The 21,352-nt window shown below is 43.5% G+C and overlaps 1 protein-coding gene across 3 annotated transcripts in view; it reads right to left on the bottom strand.

The window, feature by feature from the left end:
* Positions 1-1,381: 1,381 nt before the first annotated feature.
* SHLD1 (shieldin complex subunit 1) overlaps positions 1,382-21,352 on the bottom strand; it is a 64,652-nt gene continuing 44,681 nt past the window's right edge. For 2 of the 3 annotated variants that reach the window (XM_071424348.1, XM_071424340.1), the window contains exon 3: positions 3,922-7,521. In XM_071424348.1, the coding sequence (XP_071280449.1) occupies positions 7,004-7,521 (518 nt within the window). In that variant the 3' untranslated portion in view covers positions 3,922-7,003. Of the gene's footprint in view, positions 7,522-21,352 lie in introns of all 3 variants that reach the window. The other variant, XM_071424334.1, reaches the window with a different exon arrangement.

The following is a 21,352-nucleotide window of genomic DNA, read 5'->3' as shown; positions in this document are numbered from 1 at the left end:
GTTTAAAATGATAGATAGATAGATCAATAGATGGATAGATAGATAGATGGATGGATGGAGGAACGGAAGGAAAAGGCAGGACAAGGACAAGGAAAAGGAAAAGGACAAGGAAAAGGAAAAGGACAAATACTTGGGAGTGTAGGGGCAATTTTTCCATACTGCTGTCAGAATGAAGTGCCACTTCCTAGGTCCTTCCCTAGTAGCAATTTGCTGGCATTGCTTGCTCCAGGCAGGAAATGCAAGTTAGCTCCTGCAATTCCACTGGTAAATGTCTCCATGGGAAAGATGACACTGATGGGAACCAACAGGCACATCTCCTCCTAGAAGAGAAAGTTGGAATTTGCCTAATATTGTGGGTGCCATTGGCATTTTTAGTCACAAGACTTCATTTTTTCTGAGCTGCCACTTCTCACCTGATTGTCTGTCCAAAAATGATCTGCTGGACTCCAAGTCCAAAGTGACCACTCCAGAGGAATTGGCCATCGAGTTAAGATGCAGCTTTTAGATCTGAGCAGGGACACAAGGAGCCCTGACACGATTACTCATGGCTTTATAAATTGGGCTATGACTAAACCTTCTCCCAGCCTCAGCTGTCACCAAATTGCTTTGCTGACAACAGAAGCAACCTCCACAGCCCTGGGTGCCTCCTCCTCTACGAGGGGGGAAGTAAGAGCACCCAACACCCCCCTGACCAGAGAGGAGTCTGGACAATGAACAATGCCCAAAAGCTGCCACCACATCTCTCTGGGCTGCCTTTTGGAGGACTTGCATCACTGCAGAACTGCAGTTCTCAGGCAGTTGATGCCCAGAGAGCAGCTGGAGGTTGCTGGAGCATCTCTCCCTGCAGGCTGGGCACAGCTGAACTCACACCCAGGTGCTGCCCCAAAGAAAACCTTTCATGAAACAACCTCTGCCAATGCCCCCTGCCCTTTTTTCACTCACACTAGTTAATCAACCTCCTTGGTGAACTTTGGGTCCTCTGTAGGAGAATAAAAAACAGGATAGAAATTTCTTTCAGCAAGCAAAATGTGGACACTTAAGCCCTCATATTTTGAGTACTGCTTGTCATTAAGCAAAAATTACTTTATTAGTTGCCTTTGCACTGCAAATAATTACATTTAGGCCATTAAATTGCCCCATTCAGTGTTTCTGCCTGCTTTTTGTCAACTGTGCATGTTCCATTTAATATTTAAAGACTGGGGCACTCCTCTGGCTTATTTAGTAATTAATTTCTTTAAATATTCATAGCACTTTGACTCTCAGCAAGGGTTCTGTTTGGTAAGAACAATACTCTTCTGTGCTTGATAGTGTCATGGAAATTTCAGAGGCAAATTTCCATTTTGTAGCATAAAAACATATAGATTTCTGCAACAGACTGTAATGATTTCAGAATAAAGTTTTTATTACTGAACATGTATGTACTGAAAAAAACAATCCAATTATGCCCTTGCACATAATTGCATACTGAAAACAGTGTTGAGAGATCTATTTTATGACAGCAGTATTCACACAGCAAAAGGAATCGCCCAAGAAATTTTCCATCACCTTTTTTTGAATTGCCACTGGCACAAAGAACAAAATCCAATTGCAAAAAAAGCCTAGGAAAGAGAGAGCACAACCTAGAAAATGCAGGAGGATATTTTGCTAGCATCTTTTCCCCTTAGAATATCGTTTTCCTTTTGAATACCCTGATTTTAAGACTTTTAGGCCCTTTGTGTGAAATGCTGTGTGCTTATCGAAAAACCTTAAAAGGCTTAAGCTTAAAGGCAGTCTTGGGAAATGAAAATAGCAGGAAGATGCTCCATCTGTGTAAATTTGTCTAGTAATCCTGATGGTGGGAAGGTGATCCAAACAGGAAAGAGACCTTGAAAGAGACTCTGCTACCCTGGATATAAGAAAGAGCAAGCCACAGTGGGTGGCTTTGCCAGCACTCAGGTGAGGCACACTGAGCCCGATTTTTTTAGGTAAAAATCAGCTGCAGAAGCACCCCATGGGAATGGGAACAGGAGGAAGTGGCACAGGAATCAGTCTGATGCTTGTCCAGCACACCACTGCATTTTCAGCCTAATTCACTGCTGCCTTTGGAAAGACTCCCCCAGCCCTCAAAACAGCAGTCTGTCTCCTCATCCCAGAAGAACTCTTTTTCCTAATAATTCACGTGCAACCAGGCTATTCTTGAACACCAGACAAGCAGCATTAACACTCCCAGAGACAGAACCCAGCCACAGTGCTTGCCTGCACTCACACGTTTATCATGTGGCGCTCAGCTTGTCCCAGGGAAGATGCAAAAACAAGGACCAAAACCAAGCTGGCCTCACAGAACACGTGCTGAGCTGCTTCTTAAACAGCAGGGCCTGGACCACAGATGCAAAAATTTCTATTATTGTTTGAACCTCTAATTGCAAGTTTCTGAGGGGAATTGCTGTTAGAGATGTGGGTGTAAATGCTCTGCTCTTTCACTCTTTCTTTGAAGCTCTCTGATACCCAAAACAAGCTGCTGGCAACTTAGAAAAAACTAATTGGTGGAAGTCACACTGAAAATGTGTTGCAGGGCACAGCATCCCCACCTCACTATCCTTAATTACAGAATCACTCTGCTTCTCTGGCCAGGAGGTGCTGATTTTAACACCCATTTAAAACCATTCCTGGCTCATCTCTCACAGCAGTGCAGGTAACACTGGAAAGTGATACCTGCCTAAGGCTGACTGACATTTCCCATTACAAGAACCTACCTTCCAATGTAAGTGAAAGTTTGTTTGGCTTGTACTGAGGGTGAAATTTTCTATGATAGTTGTTCTTTCATTACAAGACTTTCCCTCCCAAGTCCCAGCATCTGCAAACAAACAGGCAAAGGCAATTTTAAAAAAGGTTTGACCTTTCAGCCACAAGTTTTCTGGCTTTGGTTAGCTCCAGCTATTGCTTTAATCACATCTTTTTATTTCATGCTCTGTGTGCTATGTGCCAGATTTTACTTTTAAGGAAGAAATGCTGGCATATGCTGTTGCCTAATCGATGTGTGGGGGAAAACAGTCATTAGGGAAAGCCTACAGAACAGGGTATTTTTAACATGAACTTCTGTGTTGTGGGAAAACATATGCCCCACACAAAATCACCAATGCTTAGTAATGGAATAGCCACATTTACACAGGATGTACACTGCCTGTCTTATAGCAGTTTTAACAACCTATGTCCTGATACATCCAGGCACACCAAAGCACCTTAAACTCCTGGGGGAAAAATCCCCTGGGGTGTAAACAGCCCTGGCTCCATTCACTTCATTGAGGCCAGCTCAGGGCTTGCTTCAGCACCTGTAGCAGGACCTCAGCTCTCCTTGGCTGCTCTGGGCTCCAGGACTGGGTAGGTCGCTGGCATGAATCAGCACCTCCCACCAGCAGCCGAGTGGGAGGGAAAATAAAAATGCAGTCGGAGTAAGCAGCAGAGAGGCCATTGATACCAAACGTCCTGGAGCAGCTCCCAGCCAGGGAATGACTGAACAGCAGCAGCATTCAGCAAGGATGACACAAGAGCTTGGATCAGGCATTTATGGAAGGGAGCAGAGGCAGCACTCTCAGCCTGCCAGAGCTGGTCCTGGCTGAGCCCCGGGGCCACTCCAGTGGCTGCAGCGCATGGGCAGGGCTCAGTGCCTGCAGCAGCTCCCTCACCCTTCTGACACACCCCTCTGGGGATGCTGGCCCAGCTCAGGTGCCAAACACCCACCCCAAAGCACATACACCTCTAACAGACCCTGGCTGGGATGTGCATCTGGGCTGGGCAGCAGGGAAACCCCCGGGCCAAGGCAAACCCTCACCATGCCCTGTGTTCCTCCTACTTGGCAATGGGGGATCAATTTTGGCCTTGCTTGTCCTACCTTATGGGACTGAATCCCCATCTTTTACTTCACTTAAACTTTGCCTGAGGATCTTGTGGGATCTGGTATACCCAGAGCCCTAAAAGGTGGTGTAGGTTTTCAGGTGTTGTTCTAAGGCTCAGAGAGCCACTCCTTGGCTGTGAGCCTTGAACAAACAGAAGGGAAAAAATCCCTTGGATTTGTTCTGCAGTGTAAGCCCCCAAATGCCTTTGCTAAAGCAGCCTCCACACAAAGGGGGATGCACAGAGGTGCCAGCAGCTGGCTTTGCCAACAGACGTGAGAACCACCAGTGCTGGGGAGGCCAACAAGCTGGGGAGATAGGGTGAGCTGAAACCACACAAGTGTCATAACTAAGTCAAGTGCAAGCCAGGGAGAGAGGAAGGCACTTCACCTCCCAGGAAGAAACTCAGTTTCTCAGATTAGTGCACAGGCTGGGGGGAAATGGACAGAACATGGGACATTTCTGAGAGGGCTTCATACCACTCTTGGGACTTGCCATGCAAAAAGACTGTCTTTTACCTTAAGGAAACTATGGATAGTCATACCCATGGCCCACTGGAAGTGAGCGATTCTGAGGGGTGCAAACTTCTCAAAAGACTGCATGTTTCAGCAGCACAGAGATTACCATGTCCTCTGCAAGATGCCAGACAAGATTTGTAGATATGAGTCATAATCCAAAATTTTCAGCTGCATCCAGTCTGTTCTGCCTACGTTGGTCCTTAAAATTGAACAGTTTCATGCTCTCCTCTGCCAGTATCTCTCTTCATGCTCTTCCAGCAGCCACTTTTTCTCTATTTTGTCATTCTGAGCTTCTTTTCTCTTCCATCAAAACCCAGTAGGGATGTCTCAAACATTAGTAGTAGCAGGTCTCTCTTGAAGAGCAGGAACTTCCTATTTTTCTGCAAGCTTTCTTTGTGGAAATTGAATGTCTTTGGCTTTTTTTTAAATTATTTTTTTTAAAGTTTGAATAGGAGACCAGATGATTTTCAAGCTAACCTAAAGCACTGACCAATTCATCAACAAACCAAACACAGCAATTGAAGGGATTCAGATGCAGATGCAGACCTCTGATTTCTCCATCTCTCTCTTCATGGGAGTTTACTTCCCTTAAAATGGCAGTTAAGAGGTTTTGCACAGCAGCTAATTTGACTGTGTGGAACAGCATAAGCACTGGCAAAGATTAAAAGCAACAACATGTGATTCACAATGAAGACCTTCCTTTTTCCCTGTACATCCTCAGCAGTATCTCCCTACATCTGTCAAACCAGTGCCCTTGTGGCTGTGACAGATCCGTGGGGGTTAAGCAGTGTGAGCTGGCAGAGGGGCCATGATGTTTCTGTAATTACTGACAGCACACTCAGGAGCATGCTTGCTTTTTCCAGCTGTATCTGTGGCTAAACTAGCTGATATTACCATTCTCTGTGGTTTTTGCCAACAGGATGCTTTCATCTGGATTTTGATACACAAGCACCTGTGGGTTTGTTTGCTACTACAGAAATGATGATGCATCCTCACCTCTTTTTTTCCCCTTAGCACCATTAACTTGAGTAATGCTGGGGGAGCTGCTGAAGGTCTGCTCCAATATTCTGTGTGCCCTCCAGCACATGTACAACATCTCTGCCATAAAAGCAAGCAAGCAACACACAGAGCAGGACCACCACAAAGCTAAATGTATTGGTTCCATGATGACTCAGGGACAGGAAACTAAACCCAGGCCCTTCCAATGTAAATCTATTTGCAAAGAGAAATTAAACCAAGTCCTAAGACTTTGGCCATAACTTGCAGCCAGCTGGGCCCCCTCCTGCTCTGACTGAAGGCAGCAGCCAAATTTCCATTGCCTTTGCTGGAAACACCTGCAGAGCACAGCAGCTGTGCCAATTTGCCAGGGGCAGCAAGGCAGGAATAGCAGCCCCATGTGGGACTGCAGCAGGGAATGTGACATGCAGGAACACAAACACCCACTCTGAGACCTGGCCACTGTGGACAGGGAGTGGATGAGAGGTTTGCAGCTGGGCTGGCAAACACTGGACACCAAATACCAAAACTGGTGTGAGCCCTGTGGCTGTACTGGAGCAACCACACTGATGGTGACCTTTGAGACCCCAACCACCCTTTCTGTCTTTCTCCTTTGCCCATCTGCTGTCATCTTAAACACTTCCCTTCCACTGGCACTCTGTGCTTCCTTGCTCACACCCACGCTGCAGAATGGCCTCCCCAGTCAGCAAACAACATCACTACAGCAAACTGCTCTTTCAGTCCACAGGCCAGTGGGTGGAAAACATGCACAAAGACATTTATCTGCCTGGCAGAGGCAGTAAAACAACAAAGAAGCCACCGAGCTGGGAGGCTTCTGAGAGAGAAACCTTAAGTGTCTGTGTGGGCTCATTGCTCTGTTGCTGACTGACATCAGCCTCTTTGGGCTCAGAGAGATCCATTTCATTTTAAAGGGAACTTTCCCCCAGGGATCTCATTAGCACCACCATGAAAGTCAGAAAGGAACTGAAGGTTGTTGGGGGAGGTAATGGTGAGGAGGTAAATAGGACAGAAGCACTGTCAGAGAGCACACTCAGAACTGTATTTTCTCTTTCTCATGCACACACACACTTTTTCTGTCAGAAAAACTCACTTGGCATTGCAGTAATGAACTGTGGGGTTATATGTCTGTAGGTAAAAACACAGAGCTAACAGGCACCCTGTGGAGACAAATACTCAGAACAAAATCTTAACTTTCCCTCTGCAGAGCTGGAGCACACCATGCCAAGGTCATTCAAACATTCTGTTCTAGCCAACAGCATTGGACAGCAATGCCCACCCAGGGGCTGAATTTGGGCTGGACCACTGTTACCCTGGGGTAAGGATGCAGGCCAATTTAAGAGCCTGGAAGGTATAAATTATCATGTCTGATGTCCCAGCAACAAACACTGCATCAGTCAACACATCCCAAGCAGTTGCACAGATGCTCCTAAAGCAGTGCTGCCCTTCAGAGAGCAAGGTGCAAGGTCTGGTGTGGGTGAACCCCTCCATGGAGCATCTGGTGCTGAAGGTGGTGCTTGGAGAACAATGTCTGTCTAAGAAAGTCACCTCTTTCTGGAGTGAAAGCAAAGCTTCCATGACACAAACAAAGCAGTGTCTTGCTCACTTCTTGTGTGACACATCAGGGCTACGTTCTGCCTGTGTTTGTTTCAAGAGGAACTGCAAGACATCATCTGAGAGTCCAGGTGTCCTCCTCCTGTTTTCCAACAAGACTTCTCCTTCAGCTGGCTTTGAAAAGCAAGCAGAAGGGGGGTGGTTTGGAAAGATCTTACATCCATCTCTGTTCAAGACCAGCTGTGCCATTTGCAGGCATCGTGACACATATTTTGTCCCATCTTTTTGCTCCAGCTCTGAAATCTTCTGTGACAGACACCGTGAGGCAGCCTCGTAGGTCGGATCCTCTCTCTCTGGCTGCTTTCTGCAATACATTTTGTAGAAGCAATCCAGAGAGTCCCTGATGCTGGGATCTTCTGCACCACCACGTTCATACATCCATGAGAGCACATCATTAGGTTCAGAGGGCTCACACAGCCCTGCTTTTAGGTAACAGCTCACGTTTGGTTCCTCAGAGCCTTCAGCAGAACAGGCTGCAGGACCTGCAGATGATGGATTGCTCTCTCCTGCAAACAGAGGATCAATGAAACTCATTAGTCACCTGGTCATCCCTGTGGCAAAGTCTTTTTCTGTCCCCCTCCCACTGCAGTCTGGCAAACAGGCTCTTTGCATGAGAAAGCAAGTGCTGCTCTGAACACAGCTGGGCTGCCACAGGGCCTTTCTGCGCAGGTTGGTGTAAGATGGGCTGATTTGGGGATCACACAGTTGTCCCAGCCTTGACACTGCAGTGACTGGACCTACTTGGTGGTACAGATCTCCTGGCTCCTCTCAGTTACACTTCCAAAGAGGTGGAAATTGGGATCTGCTGCTCCTGGAGATGACAGCTGACCCACAAGGAAGTCTGGTTTGCAGCTGAGACGCTTCTGCATCTGTTTCAGTTTTTTTCCCTTATCCCTGGGTCTAATCCTTACTTTTAATAGTTCTCAACTTTACTCCAGCACAACGTGCAGTCCTGACCTCCAGCTTTCAGCCAGATTCACAGCCTCCAAACCAACACTGTTCTGGTGACTGCATGGAGTTTCAGAATGAGGACTGCAAAGGAGGACTCGTGCTTCCCCATGAAATCCCACTTTTGCAGCCCCACTGCACTAAATGCTCTCCCCGCATCCTGATGGATTTTTTATGGATAAAATTATTGCAAAAGCCAAGGACTTGTTTTTGCCTAGCTCTTCTCCTCCTTCCTTGCTGACCCACATCTCTGGATAACAGGGCTGTGGTTTTCTCTTGCTTCAGAGCATCAAGGGGGATGCTTTGCACTAATTAACACAACACAACAGGGACACTTGGCAGTGACAAGACCAGGACAATCAGCCAGCTTCTAGGAGGAAGAAATTCCACAAAGAGACCTTGAATTGGGCTCTGGTAGCCAGGCAGTGCCTCTGACTGCAATCTCATCTCCAAGCCCACTGCATCAGACCGTTTGCCAAGCACCTGAGTCACCGACAAGGAAATTTTCCAGGGCTCAGCCAGAGGCTGCACAGCCGTCATCTGCAAGTTACATAAGCAGGATGCAGGCAGTCAGAAAATAGCTTGGTCTTTTCTAATTCTGTGAGATGTGAAGCAGAGTGCAGTCCTTCATTCTGGTAGGAAACCATGTTCAAAGGGAGTCTCAGTGTGCTGGCAGAAGGCTGTTTTTCTCTCCTGGTACAGAGAGCCACCCTTCCCTTCCTAAGCAGGGGTTCATTAACGTGAAATTAAGCTGTCTGTGCAAACACACTGCACCTCATCTCTTTCTTCCTGTCCCTACCTCCTATCTTTGATCTTTCTTCCCAATTGCACTTCATCTCTGATTATGCAATTTTAAATAGAACTTTCCCTCCCCTTGCAGTGTCACTTCCAATGCAGTACAAAGAAAAGCTTGGTGGCCTTCTTTTAACAGTGAGCTCTGGCATCAGAGTAGCAGAGCAGAGTACGGGTCCATTTTTCCTCAGTAACCCCTCAGCCCATGCTAAGTTAGAACTGAAGCCTCTTGCATCTCTGATAATTCAATCAAGTGGCAACTGGACTCCAGTGCCACTGGACTGTGGCAATCGCAGACCCCTGGGCTGTGCTGGCCTTTTGCTACCTCCTGCTCACAGCCACATTTTGTGACAGAGCAGCAGCTGCCTCCAGCTACGCACACCAAGCCGGCGTGACTCGGGAAAAGAAAAATTCTGTTGGTTTCATGTTGTCAGGGGAGACTTTAGCAATGCTGCTTTGCCTTTCTCCTACCATCTAAGTTTGGGTATTAGGAAAGATTTCTTCACAGAAAGGGTTGCCAAGCACTGGAACAGGCTGCCCAGGGAAGTGGCTGAGTCACCAGCTCTGGAGGTGTTTAAACAACATGTAGATGTGGCACTTGGGGACATGGTTCAGTGGTGGACTTGGCAGTGGGAGGTTTATGGTTGGACTCAATGATTTTAAAGGTCTTTTCCAAGTTCAGAGATTCTACTGCTTTTTATTCCACAGTCAGTATGGCCCATAAAGCTGACATCTTATGCTGAAGCACAACCCACCACAGAAGTGACCAGTAAGTGTCGCAGGGGTATATTCTGGAGTGCGATTAATCAGAACATTCAGAACATATTTGATCATTATTATTATTATTATTATTGTGAGAACAGTTTTCTTTCAGTTACTGGTTCAGATTTATGCATCTCTATTTCCCAACAGTAGGTCCTATCCTCCTAGTGGATTACTTTTCCAGCAAGCCTTCTTAAAGCAAGATTGCCAACAGGGTTGGATGTCCCAGCCCTGGAGTGTTCAAAGCCAGGCTGGCTAAGGCCTTGAGCAGCCTGATCTAAGGGGAGGTGGCCCTATCCATGGCAGGGGCTGGGACTATGTGGTCTTTAAGGTCCACTCCAACCCCTCAGCATACTATGACATGAAAAGTTGGATGCAGAATTCCCAGAACCAATCTATACCTCACAAAGTGCTGCCTTTCCTCAGCTTTCCTGATAATTTCCCAATACATTCTCAAACTGTGTGTCAAGACTGATGTTTGAGAATATACCCAAACCTTTTCCTGCCTCAAAGTTACCAGTTAAGGTAGAGATCCTTTCTTGATACCCTCTAAAGAGCTGGTGCTGCTGTTGGAAGGTGCAAATCTCCTGAATGATTTATAAACCACAGACAACAAGCACAGCAGCAGGATGCCTGCAGGGTCCAGAAAGAGCTTCTCAGCTGGAGCACACACAGAGCACACAAGCACACATTGTAGACCAGCAAACATGCTGCTAAAGGCAAAGACAGCATTCAACTCATCAATCCCTTTGCCTCTCCATGCACATGCACCCATCAGAAAATCTGGGATTCTCTCATAACACACAGCAGTGCTGCTTCAAAGCCTAGACCTCTCTGGCCACCTCTCAGCAGGAAAATGTAGTTTTATAAATGCCTTTGTAAAATCCTTCCATGGCAAGCTTAACAACACAGCTGTCACACACCCTTGTGTTGGCTTGGCCCAACACCTACAGGGGTCAAGGCAAAGATGAGCAAGGCTGAAAACTCTCACTTCTTTGCCTGCAATAGGATTTCATCACCAGAGAATCTGGCTCATTATTTTTAGCTATTTTCACTCATTTTTACTACCAAATATTAAAGGGGGGAAAAAGCACCAATAGAAAAGCCCCAAAAAACTGAAGCAGTCATTATTAATGTCTATTTCATTCTCACATGATGGATAATCATGAGTAAGAATGTATATTATTTCATCTGTTCCTCCACTCCATGCTAATTGAAGTTCAGCATTTGCAACTAATTAGTAAAAGAGCTGGGGGCAGATAAAAAGATAGATATTCTTGTGTTTATAAACCTGCTGATGAAAATTTAAAAGCTCCATCTGGTACAAGCACATAACCCTACTGCCTGAAGCACAAAACCAAATCCTGCTTTGAACCTGGGCCACTTTCAGTGAGGCAACAATGCAGCAATATTATTAGTTGCACTCAGAGAAAATGTAGCTGTTTGGGTTTCTGTATAACTCTGTTCAAGCACAGTGAAGTTCTCACAGATTGCATTATTTCTCTTATCCCACCAGCCTGTCAGGATCTACCTGGGGTGACTGCAATCAAGAAAGGGTCTGTGGTTGCCATGAAGTGCAGTAACAACAGAAAAGTAAACACAGATGATGTCCCTGAGAATTTCTCCAGCCCTCACCCTGTTCTTAGAAAATCCCTCCTTGCCCCTCCATCAGTCATGTCCATATGGCATGGGAAAGCTCAAGGAGAGGTGATCCTACTTGGACTAGAGCACAGCTCACAACTGACCCAAACCTGTGCCTGTTCAGGGATGCATTCATCTGCACAGGGGGTGAGAACAGGTACCATGCTGCAGCTGAACTCCCTACAGGTATGGAGCACTTGAGACACTTGATGCATAGAAAAGCATATTTTGGTCTTTTTTTCTTTCCACCTGGCTGCTTTCCAGTGGGAGTGCATGTATCACCATGGGAGTGCAATTCCTCTCTGCTCAGGGAAGAAAGAAGAAATTTTAGGAGAATTTGGCAGGAGCTCTTTCTACCCCAATCTCACAAAGCACTTTAGCCTGCCAGTAATCACACACCTGAGTACTCAGAAATTGCAAATCTGGACATTTGAGGATCAAATTCTAATGCTCTTGCTTGCATTAAGAACATTTCCTCTGATTACAACAGTTAAAAACCCATGTGTGAGCTGCTGATCCCATTCCTTTACAGGAGCTGAAATATATTTGCACTATAGGATTTTTATTACCACATTTAAATTGGAATAGCACCAAAAAGACAAGTATCAAGAAAATAAGTATGAATCTGCTAAATACTGCACAAACACTTATCACATTGAGTAAATGACAGGTCCTATAAAGCCTTTTGGTGTACAGTACTGAATAATTGTAGAGATTACAATATCTGCCTTGCAGAAAACAGCTGTTGACTTCTTGGGCAAAGGGAAAATGAAATTTCTGATGACATTATCATTCAAAAAGACTTATAAGCAAAGCAAATGTGTTCCTTGTGGGTATTTAAATTGTGAACTGAAAGTGAAAATAAGAATATAATAAGCCTTGCTACTTTGTTGTCTCCCTGGTGCCACACAAACCAGCTTTCTCCTGTTGTCATCTGCAGTAGGCTGCAGCTCACAAGATGGGATCTGTGAGACAATGCTTTACACATGACATAACCAGCTATATTCTTCATCTTCCAGCCCACAGGAGTGGCACATGTGGCTGTGTCTGACTCTGAGTGCTGGCCAAGAGCTCTGCTAATGCCAGCTGCTCTGACAGGAGACCTGGAGAAAGTGAAGGTGGGCAAAAGGCAGCAAAAAGGGAGGAATCTGGGGATAGGAGCAGAAAAGGGAGACAGTGACAGAGGAATAGCATTGGGTATGGCCCAGTACTGAGGCTGGCTCTCTGCTTCTTTTCTTCTTTCTGCTGCACATTTGTGGTGTGAAAAGTTGGGGGGGGATTCAATTTGCGTGGAACAAGACGTAAGCAGTTATTTTAGGGAAGCATAAAAACTCTTCCTTTTCAGTCTAACCCCCTTAGGAATCTGAAATTCAAGAAAAATAAAAAGGCTAGCAAATAGTAAAGTGCTCTTGAAATGCAATATGCAGGCACAGTGCATTCCCCTAGACACTCTTCCAAATGTCACAGTGGTATTAAACCCTGCCCTGCTCCGAGAGCTCACATCCGACGCCTGCTGTGCTGAGCTTTTAATACAGCTGGGAAACTCAGCTCAATGAAAGCTTTCACTGCTTAAACACACTGGATTTAATAAACCACAGGGAAAGTCAGCTACAATATGAACTACAAATTAACACTCCTTATCTGCTGAAGGCCAAGAGATAAACACCACTGCCACCTCACAGATCTGTTCCTAAGCAACCAGGCCCCACAGGCCAGGGCAGTAGGTATGGGCAGAAGCAGATCATAAACACCATCACTTCCAGCTGTGCTCCAAGAGCCTGAGGAGGATGACACATCCTCAGCCAGGCCCCAGAGCAATGGGCTCTGGATGTAACTTTACATGCAGGCTTTGGATGTAACTGTCTGAACAGCTGCTCTAAGTGCAACAGCACACAGGGACTTGGTCACTGCAAAGATCACAGGTGTCTTTGAAGGGATGGGCAGCAACATAACACTGGGGTGCCCGAGATTTTATTTTCACAAGGAAGCTCCTTCCCTTGGAGCTCATATCATTCTAAAAATACAAACAGCAAATTTAAGAACTCTTCAAATAGGTATACTTAAAGTGGTTTAATTTACATGATTCCCGAGCCAGTAAAAAACCCTAAAGCCTCCTATTTGTCTCAAACACTGCTTAAGATCTAAGGTTAAAGAGTCTATTATTTAGGGTAAACCTTCTTTGAACGATAAATAATAATTTTTTTAAATTTACATGGCTGAAAACATGAAGTGTCAATTGGAGTTATTATCCAGCAGATGAGGGCATCAAGGGGCTTTATTAAACTGCAATTATCTGCTGCTTTCCTGTTACACACAAAGTCTTGGGAACTCAGCCTGACTCACCACGTCTGTGTAACACTAAAGGCACCAATTTCCCAGAGGAAATCATGATAAGGCTTCTTGAGCTAATTGCTCAGCTTCTAACCAGGCATTAGGAGAGCTCAGGGAAGTGAGTGTAAGAACAGCAGAGTGAAGCTCAGGTGCACAGACATTGCTGTGCTGGAGCAGCCTCTCCTTTCCCAAACATCTCAGTGGGCTTTCCAGCTCTGACAGACAGGATCCAACACAAGCATCCCCAAGGCAAGCCTCTGCCTTCTCCGCTGGTGAAAATCAGAGCTGTCCACCCATGTCAAGTCCTTTATCACCACAACCACAGCACTGCTCTGCCCACAGGGAAGACTCATCATTTGAATCAGATTTTACTTCTGTCTTCCTGCAAGCAGGAGGATTTTTTAGTAAAATGATGGATTTTTTCTTCTTTTGATCTGTGACTTGCAGTACTGGTTTTTTAATACATGAAAGGCTCTAATTTAGCCCCAGATTGTATTTGTCTTTAAGCTCATCCTATTTCAGAATAAAAGTCTGGTGCTTGAAGCAGAAGAGAAACAATCCTGCCTACCTGATTTTCACTGTTTAAAAATTTTATGGAGGAAATCTGTGTTCTATGGTGACAGAAGAAGCTTTCTCACTTTACTTACTTTGCACAGATGAAGCAAATGATAGTTATTTCTGTTTATATTTTTTTCCAGCCTAGAAATTGTCAATTCCAGTCTTGCCTAGTCTCTTTTTTTTTCCCCAGCTGATTCTGTAGAGTTAGCTCCCTTTGAACTGTTAGCTTTCTGACCCAAGAAGCATTTCCTAAGGAACTCTATTTCACTAAGAGCAATGAAACTCCAGAACTCAGAAAAGGATTTTCTATGCCCATCTCTTCAGCCAAGAACTGAGAAAGATGCTTGGGACCCTGAGTCATCCAAGGATACCCATCCTAGAGAGGAAGAGGGTCTGAAGACAGCCATTTTCCATGGTTTCTTAAGGTAAAAGACAAGAAGGGAGAAATCCTTCCTGTTTCTGGCAAGGCTCACAAAGGAAAGATACTGAACTTTTAGACATTTTGCTGATGTGGTCATTCAGAACTGATGAAGTTGTGAGCTGAAATTAAAAGTGGACTTGAAAATCTGTCTGGATGAGAATTAGTGATCATAGACAAGACCAGCAAAAAAACCCCAAAAACAAACAAACAAAAACCCCCAAACCAACACATGGGAGAGTTATTAAATCCCATTTTTCTGGGCTTTAACAAACCCTTTCACAGAGGCAAGAATGGGGCCCAACAGGCAGGACACTGAATGCTGTAAACACCATTTTGAGGATGAGGCTGACATAAAAAGAGGAAAACTGCCACTTACTGTGAAATATTCAGTAATGGCCACTGGCAATGACAGGAAACAGCTCTAGACTACAAGTATTATTGAGGAAGTATCGCTCTATTTGCAATCATTGAGAAGAAAACCCAAAGCAATATCCTTCCTTTATATATGAAATACTTTGTCTCTCATTCAGTTACACATTTTCAGCAATCAAGAGGGCCAATAATCTCCAGCTAATGCCTTTGGCAAGCATAAGCAGACAGCTCTCACTGGAGATAAACTGCTCAAATCCCACCATCAGTTTACAAAAATTCTACCTTCTGCATCTCCTTGGAGAGTGATGTTTATGACAGTGTGCCTGGAAAAACAGGAAATGATGCTATTCATACAGCTAAAACACAAGGGGAAGAGCCTGCCATGACAGTGATCTTTAATAAGAAGAACAGACTAGAAGACTGACATCTTATATAAAATTTAGCAAAATATTTGCTTTGTTCACAGATTGTGTGAACTTGGAAAAGGAGATGGGGTGAGGGGTTGTTCAGTGTACTCTGCCTTCCCTTGCTGTTATAGCACTTGAAAGTCCAACTCATTAATCTCAACACCCACAAACACACAGAGGTTACACTGAAGAGATTCACAGGCATTTCAGCCCTGCTTCCAACCAGCTCTGCACACCTGTGGACACCAGTGACTTGGGAATCACAGGCAGAAATGCAGTTTCTTGACCAAGAAAATCCTGCAAAGCAAGGTATTTTTCAAGCATCCCTCTTGACTTGTAGGTGAAATTATACTACTTGTAAATACTTTTGAGAACAAAAGAGTTATGACCTGTAATACTGCCATTACTCATCTTCATGGGAAGTCCTGCACTTGGAGACCTGAATCCTGATGTGGAGCTGATGCCTGGGTACCACATATGATCTACTGTGAAACAGCTGCTGTGGGAAAGGGGAAACGCTCCAAAATTGAAAATAGGTAGAAAACTGAGTCAAATAAGGCAGATGAAGGTGAAATTCAGTTAAATACAGCTTCCTCTCAACTTTTTACCCCTCCTACCTATAGACTTGTATGTCTCCTAGGTGCATTTATGTGAATTTGTTCAACTTTGTACCAACTTACAATTAGGTTCATATCTCAGACTGGTGCACTGATTTTCAGGAGTGCTGAATACACAAATGCTCTTACCAAATTTAAAAGAAGCCATAGATATTTTAGCTCTGTGGAAAACATTGCCATCTACATCTAAGCTTTAACTTTAATTCTTCAGGAGCAGAATCACTGCAAGTTCTACAGAAGAACAAGAGGGTACCTTGCAGTTATCAGATTTCAAGATCCTGATCTTTCATTTTTGTCTAAGGCTAGAAGCATGAGTGTGGGAATACTGCAAGAAATGCTTACAGATGGACTGATTCCTTCTAGATGGGAGTGGAACAGCTGAAAGTGTGCACTCTGTACCTCTTCAGATCAAAGGTCTTTACCTCCAGTCAAGATTGATCTTTCAGAAAGAACAACAGAGGAACATTTGCAGAGATGGTTTCTTGAATTTACTTGCAATAAAATGGCTTTGAAACCATGCTTCTTCTCTGTGTCAGGCTCCTGAAAATATGCTGCACATCAGACAAACACAGAAAGGCTTGCTCCTCTTTTAGAAGCAGGGATAGAAAAATAAAAACAACAAAGAAATTATCTCAAAAAGCACAAGCAAATAGCAGGTACAAAGGCAAATAAAACTACTGATATTCTGGTGGAAATCTGAAGGCAGAATGAGCCAGTCTCCCTGCAGGCCTGATCTGGCTGTGAGCACTGAAGAGACTGTGCAGAGATGTGCCAGCCTCCAGTGCCTTGGCACAGAAAAGAGCAGACCTACATCCTCTCCAGCCATGGGGGCTGCAAGCCCCAAGCTGGCTGTGTCATCTTTCTTCTGCATTGCCACTGGGGGCTTGTGCACCAGACATTGATTAAAAATCAAAAAACAGTCTCAAAAATAAGAATGGAAGCAAGATACCAATCTCCACCTATCAGCTTTCAACAGGCTAATAAATTAAATAGCCTGACACTGAAAAAATCAGTGTCAGATACATCAAACAGTCATCAAGGAAATTTTCAAGAGACAAAACACAAATTGTACAGACTACAATGAAAAGCAAACAAGATATACAAGTTTAATAACCTGGGAGACATTTTCTCATCACTAGTCTGTGACATTTTGGCTTGCTACTTTAAAGGTATATATTAAATAAATATTTGAGCCATCTAGTTTTGCTGCAGTATTACTAAAGATCACGTAATGAACAGAAATTGGACTGCAGCAATAGGCACATTTATAGACCATTCACAAATGCTGGAGGCTTGAGAACCACAAGGGCTTTTGCTTAATTATCTACGTGCTGTTTAGGGAATCACAGACAATCTCTTCCATCAGAACTAGCTTGAGACAAAATTGGGCTTTGAACAGAATTGTTTTGCCATTTAATCAACCAGCTTCCTGCAGGAATTGTCTGTGGCTAATAAACCAAGCACCTGAAAAGTTAAAACCATTTCCAATTTCAGTTAAGAAGGATATTGGGAGTGAATCCTCAGGCCCCAGGGCTGCACACTCCTACCCAGCTTTTTCTAGGTTGTGCCATGGCTGTGATACTCTCTGTGCTTCTGAAGGGACTGAGAAAACCTGAAGTACAGAGCAGAAGGTCTTTGCAAGGAGTATGACTTTAAAAGCTATAAAGAAGAAAAAACACTGAGCAAGCAAGTCTCTATCCCCATCTTCTCACTCTGTCCTCTCAGCCAGTCATGAGGAAGGCTTGGCAATGCAGGCATTTCCCAGCTTGGCCCTCAAAGCGAAACAGCAAAAGGTTTCAGTCACTCCAGACTTGTTTACATCCTTCTACCTGGCTCTACAGCCTATTAGTCCTGCTTTTTATGAAAACTACTTAGCCATGAGCAGATCTGGGCACACCCAAACCTCTTCAGTTCTGCCCCAAATCAAACATTTCACCCGAATGAATTGTGGATACAACTCTGGGTAAACTATGAAGGCAAGTGAAAGCTGAAATCCTGTTTACAAAGCAAACAAAATAAACCAAAACTTACGTGGTCCATCCCATATTATTATCACACAGCACCAGGATGGCTCTCCTAGGAGGCTGCACACACGTCAGGAAAGAGCCTGGGGCTGTGTGTGAGGCACTTGCTTAGAGCTTTTTAGCAACTCCTTGAACTACTGACGAACTGTGGTTAGTAATAGTTACTGCAACCAAGTACTTGTGAACAGAAAAACTAATTAATTCCTGCAAAATAAGGTGAATAAAAGGACAGATACACCACAGCAAGTTAGGGCAACTCTACTGATCCTTAATTAAATGAAATATTTTTCATCCACCTTACACCCTAAGATTGCCTAACTGAAAATACCTACTTCATTCAAAAATAATCATACAAGTAGCAAGGTAGGGAAAGAGAGGAAACTTTTAAGAACTTAACCCATCTGATATTTGCAGGTATAAATATGTTGATCATTTACAAATAGTAAAGAACTACTCTCCAACTATTTTTCAAGGTGATGTGGGAGTCTTTGTATGACTGTCACAGAGCAGGGAGATGAATAATGCTCGTGTTTGTTTAGAATTTGTTCTCTGAGTAGGGACTAGAGAGACTACAAAAGCAGATATGAGGAAACACCAGCAAGTTCAGAATTTGCAGTTTATTGATCAGACTCCCAAAACTGCACAGCTCCTTTTTTTTAATGCGAAGCAACCAATGTAACTGGGGCATTTAGCAATTCCTATTGCTCTCCTGTCATCTGGATGAGAACACAGGTGCAACCACATTTTAAAATGTCAGCAAATTAATGATAGTGATTAGCACTCCTGGTAAACATTAATATAACCATAATTAATAGTATTAACCATATTAATATGGCCATTCACCTATTCAAATGAAAAAGCAAATATCTAACATAATGAATTCCTGAAAATTTACATTCTTATTGAATGATAAAATTGTGTAAGTATGATATGTGTATGATATAAAACAGATCCTTAACAGTGAAGGTAGATTCCATTTTTCAAATAAAAAGGAAAGTTTAGCAATTTACCACTGATACTCCTGACAGCTGTGTTCCAGTACAAGTTCAAGTCTCCTTGTTCATATTTGACACTGGTTGGTGGGTGGGATTTGACAGCCCACATAATTTAGCAGATCACACTGTGGGGTAATTTTCTTTTAACTTCTTTTAAATCCCAAGAAGTTCACGATCAGCTCAAGTATTTTGTTTTAAAAGGCCTAAAGAGTATGTAATTCAAACAGATTGGATTCTGTGATTGCAGCAAATACATCAGTTTTATTTCTAAATAAAATGGAATTCTGAAAGAAAGGCTTCAGTGAACCTTTTCAGCTCAAGTTTTGGATTTGTCTTCAAAGGCTACTTAAAAAGGTTTTTTTTAGATCACATGTGGGCAATGTGAGGACATAACACAGTTAATCTGTGTTCCATTGCCTTGACAACCTGCTACCTTAATCTCTTTCATTTCCTCACAAGCCATCTGAAAGCCTCAGCACTTTTGCAAGAGGACACTTCTGCACAGAATATAGACACCTGAGCCTCTTAAAGAAGGTGTAGCTGCATATACAAGAGCATGCCAGAAAATGCTCATATTCAAAAGTGATTTGGACTTGAACATTATTGAATTACAAAAAAGGTGTCTATGTGCATTTCCCATTAATAAAACTAAGTCAAGAACAGCTGTCAGAAAATAAAATTGACATTGAGGAGATCCCCCAGCTTTGAGGTTTTAAAACCTCTATGTTTACAGCACCAGGAGATTTTTATTCCCTCCACTCTACACACAAATCTACTTCCCAATTCCACATTCTTCCACATTCTTCCCCTTGGCCACGGTCACTGCTGAAGTTTAGTTGTGACTCTTAATACAATGGAAAATATATCTGATGCTTCCTTGACCTGGAAAAATGTTTAATGCATTAAGGGCACACAAACAAAAAAAAAAATCGTGTCCTTGAGTAAGCAATTGAATCAGGATAAAATAACGGTCCACTGAGAATTAAAATAAAACAAATATATCTGCCTGCCTGCACAGGGGCTTAGTGCCCTCTCTGCAGTTACTGTCACTCTATAACAAAAAAATTAGAGGCCAGTCTGCTGCAGCACAGCTTTGACACAGTTCAGAGATTAAGGTATTCCCACAGAGGTGGAGACAAAAGGTATATTTTAGACACAGATTTTGGCATTAGATCACAAGTGCTAAGTCTCAAGCAGAGCACAAAGAGCAAAGTGAAGCTCTCCTAAAGAAGGCATGCAAGGTTAATTGTTAGGTGTGATCTTGTCACTTCTTTTTTAAGTCTACCATCACTATCATGTCCTACAGAGTTTAAAACACCTTGGGGTTTTTTTGAGGTTTGGAGCTTTTTTCCCCCCAGTCTTTGGCTCAACACTTCGTACTCCTGCCAAGCCATGAGGAAAAGAAGGCACGGGAAAAGCTCTTTAAATCTGCTCGTGGTCAACAAAACAGACCTTACAGGCAGCAGAGTCAGTCTGAAGACAGCAAAGGAGTGATCTGTCCTGGTGGAGCAGGGACTGTGCAAAGCAGGGAGAAAGGCATCATTTGCTGCCTGGCAGAGAGGCATTAGGTGCCAGTGTCAGTGGCTGCTTTCTAACACCCACTGCCCATCTCACTGGGGTCCCTCTCCACCTACCTGCACCTGGTGCACACATCTCACTGCTTGTGAGTGATCAGTGGTTATTTTCTCAGCTATAGTAGAGAAATTTCCTGATATTGCAAAAAATTAATTTAAAGGAAGCACTAAATAAATATAAATAATGGCATTTCTCATGATTGTACAAAGAACCCTAAGCTTTTAAAGTGCAATTTACATGAGAGGAGACAAAAGGATTTTCAACTCTTTAGCAAAAACCATCCCAAGGAAAAAAAGTGACTGAAAAGAAATTACATCCTGGCTACAAGTAAATTGTATTACAGACAGCTAGCTGTCCAACAGGAACACTTTGGACTGTGATACACATCAAAATAAATCTAATTACCCCTAAAAATCAGAGAATCTGTAGGTTTACCTAAAAACCAGGAAATGAGCTTTTAATTGTTTTCACTGCAGACACAAACAAGAGACACTGATTAACTTACTGGGCTCAAGAGAGGTAATTATTTTGCAGCAGATGCATCTGTAAGAGCAATTCTGTGACAGCTCCAGATTTAATCTGTCTTTGTTTTATGAAGAGCATCTGCACAAATTACTTTTTCCCTCAGATCTTAGGTTTTGAGGTGAACTCTGCTTAGACAGAATGCAAAAGTCAATTATAGCCCAGTATCAGGCTGATACTGATGCTGGAGGCACATGCTGCAGACTGAGTCTAATGAAAAGTCCCTAGCTAAAAACAGAATTTAATTTCCTTTAAAAAAACCCCAAACACTCCCCAGTTTTGTAAAAATATTAAAAATATTAAAAATATTATGAAAAAAGATGAACAGATTACTGAGCATATATGAAAGGGAGAATATTTGAAAAGTTTCAG

The sequence above is a fragment of the Agelaius tricolor genome, unplaced genomic scaffold, assembly GCF_023055355.1.
Source record: "Agelaius tricolor isolate 1412-34295 unplaced genomic scaffold, bAgeTri1.0.p SCAF_1, whole genome shotgun sequence".
NCBI lineage: Eukaryota > Metazoa > Chordata > Aves > Passeriformes > Icteridae > Agelaius > Agelaius tricolor.
The sequence above is the reverse complement of the archived record's forward strand: the minus strand, read 5'-3'. Positions and strand labels throughout refer to the sequence as shown.